This window comes from Mesocricetus auratus, unplaced genomic scaffold, assembly GCF_017639785.1.
Source record: "Mesocricetus auratus isolate SY011 unplaced genomic scaffold, BCM_Maur_2.0 Super-Scaffold_100014, whole genome shotgun sequence".
Lineage (NCBI taxonomy): Eukaryota > Metazoa > Chordata > Mammalia > Rodentia > Cricetidae > Mesocricetus > Mesocricetus auratus.
In genome coordinates this window covers 1791963-1800787 of record NW_024429197.1, presented here as the reverse complement: position 1 = coordinate 1800787, position 8825 = coordinate 1791963, and the positions used below count along the sequence as shown (strand labels likewise).

Sequence of the window (8825 nt, the reverse complement as noted above, 5' to 3'; positions counted from 1 at the left end):
GAAATCTTGCTGTTAGTTATGAATCATAATGCAGTATCTGTTTTCCAATGGTTCTAGGCAACTCCAGCGAAAAGGCTGTTTGGTCCCTGAGTGGCTGTGACCCACAGGTTGGGAACCACTGCTCTCCACTGCCACTGTTCTTATTCTGCACCAAATGCACACAAAATGCTCATCTCCAGCAACCTGAGTCAGTTCTCATGGCTGCTCATTCCTTCCGACTTTGGGTATATAGTGCAATGCTGCCCCAGTACCTGGGCAGAAAACAGTTTAAAAGGCAGGGAGTAAGCAGGAAACAAGGACGGGAGCAAACTCAACTTATAAGAAACAGATCAAACAAAATCTTATGATAAAAACTTTATTATCTTAAATATCAAAGGTTTTACACATCACATTTTTCTTCAGAAAGTTCCTATTAAAGAAGAAAAATAAAATAAAGTGTTTGGATTATTCAGGGCTGACTTACATTTCAAAGTGTGACCAAGAAAAGAAAATCAAACTCAAAGGCATCTAGTGCGTTGAGCTGCAGACAGGTCCTAACCAGCGGTACAATGCAACCAGCTCTGGGGTTACAGAGTACAGTCCCGTAAGTTCAAGCATTTGGACAGGACTGGGACACTGGCAAGCAGACTGTGCCAACCAGCCTCGCTTCAAGAAAAGCCAGGAAGCCTCGTGATACACAGGCAACTGCAAGCAGCAAAGTGGGCTTCCTAGCTACGGTATGCCAGATGGCGCTAGGAAACCACTGAACAAGCCTTTGCTGGGGGGGTGAAGTTGCCAGGCTAAATCACCATGAAGAGATCCAGACACAAAAGCACAATTAGTGTCTCATGAAAGGGTCATGATATGGAGTAGATTCAATAGACACAAGGGATTCCTTTGATGTCTTGCCAGAACTGAAGACACCCAGGGCAGGGGAGCGCACAAGTCTAAGCACTGGGGTGGAATGCTGTGAGCCCATGTATTGTCTCCCAGGCTTTACGGTCCAGTCAAGGAGCCCATAACACAGATCTGGCTGGCTCATGTAAGAACATAGGTCACCTCTGCAAGCCATTAAGTCATTCATTTAAGGTTGCAGGTTGTGGGACACCAAGAAGTACAATCACTGCTCATCACCTCAATAGGCCCAGGGAAAATGCCCCTTACCCAAATCAGCCACTCACAGCTCTGTAAGAAGCAACCTGATCTTGTACTACATGACATCTCCCAATCTGTGGTTCAAACTTGGCAGGTAAGGAAACTCCTATGTTCTCAAGCCATTTTCTTGGTACATTTCCCCAGATATTGTCCTAAAACTTAGCAGTCCCCCACCACGCTTCAACCCCCTTACCCCCCCAGTCATAATTACTGCTTAACTTTTGAGCGTATTTCCTAACTGTGAAGCCCAGAAATCACTAACAACCTATTTTCCTTTTATGCTGCAGGAATGCATGCATTGGGTTGGAGAATGTCTTCTATGCTGCAGGAAGGCATGCATTGGGTTGCAGAGTGTCTTGTAGAATTCTGCAAAGCAGTCCTGCGGGCCCACCCCACCCATCCTTCACTATTCTTTCTGCTCTGGATTTCCATCTCCACACATTGCACTCAGCTGCCTTAAAATAGCACATCCCTCGGAGGCCTCTGCTGAGCTCTCCCAGATGGTCAGCATCCCGGTTGGAGGGTGGAGGATGCTGCACACCCACCTACCCACCCCTATCAGTGTGACATGCGAAGTCCTAAAGGGAGGGAAGGTCACTGCCACTCCTCTTCCATTCCTGAACTCCTCCTGGCCCACCGGCTCCTTTCTGGTTGACAGTATCACACACTGATTCCTCAGCATCTTCCCGGTTACTTCTAATTTTTATTTAAAATTATTTTTTCCTTGCAGTGTTGGGGCTCAAACCCTAGGCCTTGTGTGCCAGGCAAGCATGGAGCCACACCCATAACTGTCCCCCCACTTTTTTGGAGACCAGGATTCATGTAACCAAAGCTGGCCTGAAACTATGTAGCCACGAACGACCTTGAACTTCGATCCTCCTCCACTTCGCAGTGCTTGGATTACATGCACACTGCATACCTGGACCGAAGGCTTCCTGCAGCTAGGCACTCTACCTATCAATGGGCTGCATTCCCCTACATCCTCAAGTGTTTTTTTATTTTTATTTACTCATTTTGAGACAACTCCTTGTGGCCCTGACTGGCCTATAAAGGTGTTCGTGACCACAACCAGCCCCTAACTGTTTAAACAATAAACAAAACACATCTCTTCTCAAAAACAAAAACATGCCAATAGGTAAAAACAGACCTAAGTTAAAACTTGCCACGTCTCTTCTAGACTGAGGGCTTCTAAGGCCAGGCTCAGTTTGGTCCAGTTGCTGCTAAGCTTTCAGGCATCAGGGCACTCAATGTTTGATGAACAAATCAATGGGTTCTTTCTTACACTGCATAACCTGACAGGAGTCAATTTCCTATCTAGGATGCAAGATTTGATTTCTCCCTAACAGCACAAAATACACAACAGAAAACCTAGGAATCACCTGGAAGCCATTTTTGGTTTACAGAATGCAGAAACTCCTGTCTGGGGAGACCTAATCTTTGATGCAGGGAAAGAGTGAATCAATGTGGTTACAAATCAAGGACCACACCCTGTGGCCAGCCCTCTCCAGGAGAGCTGTCCTCTGCCCTTTCCCTGATACCCCCAAGATGTGATGCTTCTGCTATTCAAAAAAATTAAGGCACAAAAGAAAAGCAAGTACATACAAGGCTCACCCCAAAGTCCTTACTGAGGCTCTGCCAACACTTGGGGGGGGTTAAGTAACTCACAGGAGCTCATTGCCAGTACTCAGGGACCCCAAGGTCCTTACTGTGGCTCTGCCAGCACTTGGGGGTTAGAAAACTCACAGCTCAGTGCGTTGACTCACAGGAACCGCTGTGTTGACTTTCTGCTGTCAAGAGGAACACAGTCACAGGAAACACAAAATGCTATCTTAACTACTGAGACAAGACACCTCCGCTCTTCAGGAATGGTAGCCTTTGCCTTTGTAGTCAGTTACAGACTCTGCTACCAAGAACAGATTTTACTTTTATTTTTTGGTGGTAAGCATCAAACCGTAACCTCACATGTGATGAAGGAGTGCTACCATTAAGCCACCAAGCCCTACCAGTCAGTTCAGGCACAGGCAGCAATCGGAATGCACTGGGTGAACTGGACACGGTAGTGTGAGCCTATAATCCCACCATTCTAGAGGCTGAGGCAGGAGAATTGCCATGAGTTTGAGGACAGTCTGGGTTATGGCGAGATTTTATCTCCAAAAACAAAACACCATACAACAAAAACGAAAATTTGTCTGACTCTCCTGCACAGTTATTTGCAAGGCAATTTATTATACACACAGTAGGAAGAAAAGCAGACATCTGTACACATAAAAGCTGCTCTTCAATCTATGCGAAACATTTGTCAATCACCTTATAGATGATAGTTTACATATTTATGTATAGACATGAGCTGAAAAGTTGAAACAAATTCTTATGGCTTTCACTAGAGATAGAAAGCTGTAGAGAGGGATGGGCAGGCAGATGCTATACAAGCTGGTTATAAAACCAGTGACACCAGGTTCCCTACCCCATTCCTAGGCACCTTCTTGCCAGAGAAATGCTTTGGGTAGAGGACTAGGGTTTGAGGCTGAGGTTTTCGTACATTATTCACCATCTACTCAATCTTCCTTTGACAAACAACTGGTCTCATCTTCATCTATCAACACCCAGAGCCCAAACTGTGGGATGAAGGCCTTCGAAGAACCAAAGGGCCAAGTCTCCAGCTGCAGTTACACTGTCTGGCTACCAAGCCCCATTCCACACACCAGCTTCAGCAGAAGGCTTACAAGAAAATCCTCTTTGGTGCATACGTGGAGACCACCGCTGGAGGTGAGTGCCGACCACTGAACCTCCTGACACAGTTTGAAAAAGTTCCCCCATGTGGTTATGGCTGTAATCGGACATGCTAAACACTAGTATTCACAAGGATTTGATCTTACTCTTGGAAAACTGACAAGGAAGGTCAGCAAGTGTCATGTTCCTTAATGTCCTCTGTCTTAGGACTGCTCAATTTAAGCCAATCAATTTCTAACTTTACAAATATCAGACAAAAGATTCTTTTTCCCTTTTCTGTTTTTAGACAGGGTCTCACTAATGGAGCTCTGGCGGCCTTGAACTCACAGAGATCAGCCTGCCTCCTGGGGATAAAGATATATGTGAGCGTTTTATTTTTTGACAGTGTTTAAAAATCAAAAGTAACAATCCAAAGGAACCAAGTAATTGGCAAGTGAGCTAAGCTCAGTTAAAGGATATCTGTGTAACTACTGCTCTAACAGTTTGCTTCTACAAATAAACACACATGTAGGTATATTATAAGCTACTGTAGCGATGACACTGGAGATGACACTCTTGCTTAGGGGTATCTCCCAAGAACCCACATTATAAAAAGTCGGTGGCCAGCCCCCTGGGCTTGCATGCCAGGTTCTTCTGCTCAAAAAGCCTTCTGGTGAGACTGTCATCAGTACCTTCTCTATCCACCCCACCGTGTGGCCCCAAAGATTTGTAGCCCTAAGACACTCTTCACCCCCAACAAATCCACGTCTCACTGGACTGCTACTTGGTCTTGCTTTAATCTTGGGTGACAGAATCCTGGGAACAGTTTCCCAGTGTATCACACACACACATCTTTGGTGCAGAACACGCAGACGGTGGACAAGCTGTACTTGTCTGAACTTCTCGGCTAGCCTGATGCTCTGAGTGCCTAAAGGAGAGGAGGAAACCACAGGGCCATCCAGCAACCATTTCCTAACTCCAGAGAGGAGCATGACACTCCGTGTGACTTGCCACCATGTCACTGAAGTGAGTCTCGGCACACAAACAAAATGGCACAAAGAAGAAACAGATCAGAGGACAGATCCTTGTAAGTGTCCCTAAAGTTTCAAGAACTCCTGAGATATGACCTGTCTGTGCTCGGTGACTTCAATTTTGATGGTAAGAATGAGTGAGAGAGAGAGAGAGAGAGAGAGAGAGAGAGAGAGAGAGAGAGAGAGAGAGAGAGAGAGAGAGAGAGAGAGAGAGAGAGAGAGAGAGAAGACAGACACAGACAGATAGACAGAGACTGACTTTAGACAAACCACCAGTTAATGCTAAGTTCAGAAATCCATTTCAACACACTACACCTCTCACTGGAAACCAGGAATTATCCTCAAGACCCTTAAGATTCCAGATTCCTGCCAGACATAGAAGACAACAGCTTATATTCCAGGAAAAGGATGCTTTCAAACCTCTCTGGAGGGATTATTGCACAGTGGGGCCCACAGGACTTGCAAGGTGAGAACATACACTAAAAAGGCCACAATAAACACATCTACGCATTCTGCCCCACTCTGACTCAACGTGAGAACACAGACATGGATCCTGCTTAGAAAATAAACTCCTGAGGAAAAAAAGGGATGGAAACTGTACCAAGGCCACTGTAGTCACAACTTCAGCTGTATTCACCACCACAAAGGACACTCACAGACCGACCAGGCTAAGCACCAAGAGGACTAGGGACAAAGGTTCTCCCAGCTCATGGTCTCGCTCAGCTCAAACTGAGCATGGGAAGATGCATTTCAGAAGCTAGGCTCCTGGCAGCCAACCCATGAGTTGAATGTGGACTCACCATTTGCCAATGAGGGTTGGGGTGTCAGTGAGATGTCCCCAAGCCTTATCTCTAGTACATTCCAGTGTTTTGTCTAAGCCATTATCTTTTTCTCACAGTCCTTGACATTTGCAAATGGAATTATGATCAGGTTTTTCCTCTTCCCTTTTTAAATACAAGTAGCACCATGTTTCACTCTAATGTAAATTTCCCCACACCCCACCCACCGTCTTAAAGGTATTAGGCAATCTATCCATGCAGCAGCCTATGATGCACAAGACTGTCCAGGTGTCAAGCCTTCCCGCTCACCTTATTTAAATGTCACCCCTGAGCACACAAGTCAACACACACACAACTCCAGGAGTTAATGACTTCTTCCCCAGCTTCCTGTTACAAGCCATATTCTGCACGCAGTACAACCAGAGCCACAGAAGGGGCTGATGTGTTCCTAGCTGAGCGGGTGGCAGGTTCCTCGTGGCTCCTGCTTTCCAAGCATTCACTCATCTAAAATGGTATGCTATACAGAAAACCATCCATTTTATTCCAGAGTACATCATCTTAATGAGAATAAAAAGCTTTTGTATGCACACACTGCCAATACATTTTAAAAGGCCCAAAATTTAACAAGTAAAATAGACAAATTCATCAGACAAAAGATCATAAATTACTTTGGCCGGGGGGGAAAAAATCTGGCTCAACATTTTGCTTGCAGGTTTCTACATATACTGTGTATGTGTGTGGTGAGTGTATCTGTGTGGAGAGGACTTTCACAAAGGGAATGGAATAGGGTCTGGCCCACTTTCCCACAATTATGTAGGGACTACAATGTTCTTTGCTAGCAAAACAAGAAGTGCAAGGTCTGCATTCCCACCAACTCGATGCAAAGCCCCAAGGGCTTCCTGCAGAGTGAAGCCAGCACCAAGAATCCGGTCAACATCCGCAGCAGGGAAGGTGAAAGGCGGAAGAGCGGACAAGGACTGTGAGGCAGGCGGGTCCAATCCACCGAAGGGTGGCGCAGCTCCAGGGCAGACATCACTGGTCTCCAGCCCGTCTGTGCTTGGATTCTGAACGTGCTCAGAAGGCTGGCTGTGAGTACCCTCCTCACCTCCTGCAAATGGGGGCGAGATTTCTACACCTGAGGTGCAATGCAACTCATCAGCTGGTTTAGCTGAGGTTATGGCGACAGAGCAGCTCTTCCTGACTGACTCCCTTGGCCTGGGAAGATCTCTGACAGTTGACAAACTATCGCCAAGGCCCCTGAAGCTAGTGCAAGCTCCATCTTCTGTCCCAGCACAAGGTGTGGTGTCTATCCTTTGTGACTCAGAGGTGGCCTGGGGACAGGAGACTTGTGGGTACTGGTCACTAGGGGTCAGATGCTCACTTCTAGCCCTCCTTCCTGAAGGGTCCAAAATACCAGTTTGGCTCTCAGCTTCCATTTCTGACTGACAGGTAACGCCTTCAGGTGCATTTTCTGAAGCTGGCCTACAGCTAATGACCAGAAGATCATGCAATTCTTTCAAGGCCACCGTGACAGATGAACAAAATTCTTCGGGTGCCTCCACAGAGGGCTGACCATGATCATTTAAGGGGGAAGATGAAGCGCTGTTATCTTTGCTGTCCATCGCAGACATTTCCACATTATCTTCTGGGGGATGGAAATCCCAAGTCGAGATGGAACGTTCCATGCTCTCACACGAGGGGTTACACTGTACTGTTTCCATCTCCATGGAGGGATTATCGCAAGTGAGATGAGATGCACCAGGGCTCTTGGAGCTGGCCTTCTGCCTGCCTGTTGAGCTGCAAACAGCAACCAGAGACGGTTCAACTGCATCGACCTCCATCAGGGTTTCTGAGCATGAACAGCTACAGTACCCTGAAGCGAGAAGACTCTCTTCTGTACTTAGAAGAGGCACACTTGTCTGTAGTTCATCTCTCGTCACAGCTTCCAAACTGACAATTTTCTCTTGGTCCTGTTGATTTTCTTCACAAAGTTCAAGGTCTTCTGTGTCACAAAGACATTCTTGGTCACGTGAAGCCTTCTGCTGTCCCTTCCCTCTGTGTGGTTCACTGTGCGGCTGAAGGCCATTCCCTTGACTGCGGTTCTGATTTTCTGGATGCCAACTCTTTTCTTCCAGAAACCCTTGTGGTTCATGCATCCCAGTAGTTGTGAGAGATAAACTAGCGTCTTGTCTTGTGTGGAGATAAACTCTGAGGCCCTGGGCTCTTCTCTCTGCAGATTTCTCTGGATTATCTGCAACAAATGCTTCTTCAGATGAATTATGCAAAGGCATAGCTGGATTCTGGCCTGCTGGGGAAGCGAGATCAGGAAGACCCTGCAGTGGAGGAGGAGGAGAAGGAGGAGGAGAAGGATCTGTTTTCTTAGAGTTTGTCTGCAATTCAGCCGAAGCCTTCATAGCCTCCATAGCTATAGGTTCAGTGCTATTGGGGTCACTGGGCTTGATGGCACAGACTGAAGCAGAGACAGAACGAGCAAGACTCGTAGAGCTACCAACCTCAGGACTTTGTCCTGAAGAAGGGGCTGGATGGTGGAATCCATCTGAAGTCAGCAACGATGACATTCCCAGTGAGGTAGATTCTTTACTGCTTTTCTCTGTTTTTGTTTAAAAAAAAAAAAAAAAAGGGAAAGAAAACAGATGAGTTAGCAAACCACATAATGACCAGAGAGTGAAACCTCTGCAGAATGGAAGCTACCCTTTAGTTTAGGTCTCTCTTACAAAAATGAGGCTCAAGAAAATACAAGAATCTTTCTGTGACAAATGAGGTGGCATCACCCCATGTGAGTGTCTCTTTAGGAAACATTAAAATTCCATATGCGGAGAGCTATTACCTGCAGTTCACAATGGCTGTGTCAGTGCTTACACTCAGATACTTATTCATGTGTGTTTACTTCAGGCAGGGTCTCTCCATGCAGCCTGAGCTGCTGGTGTGCGGGGTGGTGGGAGGATCAGAGATCCTCACATCTGCCTGCTGAGTGAGTGCTGGAATTACAGCTCAGGCCCCACAGCTGGCTCAGTGCACTTTCTCAGGTTTCAAGAGTGAGCACAAGTTACACAGAAGAAGCGCAAAAAAAAGCCAGAGTCTGGGGACAAGTGGGGCAACCAAGAGAGATGGGCTGACATGTCTAGAGACACCCAGAAGACAGAAGCCAGCA

The 8825-nt window shown here is 46.5% G+C and overlaps 1 protein-coding gene across 1 annotated transcript in view; it reads right to left on the bottom strand.

Moving 5' to 3' along the window:
- Positions 1-341: 341 nt before the first annotated feature.
- LOC101843704 (protein DDI1 homolog 2) overlaps positions 342-8825 on the bottom strand; it is a 42128-nt gene continuing 33644 nt past the window's right edge. Inside the window, exon 9 of the mRNA XM_021233577.2 lies at positions 342-8264. Coding sequence (XP_021089236.1) covers positions 6463-8264 — 1802 coding nt within the window. The 3' untranslated portion in view covers positions 342-6462. The remainder of the gene's footprint in view (positions 8265-8825) is intronic.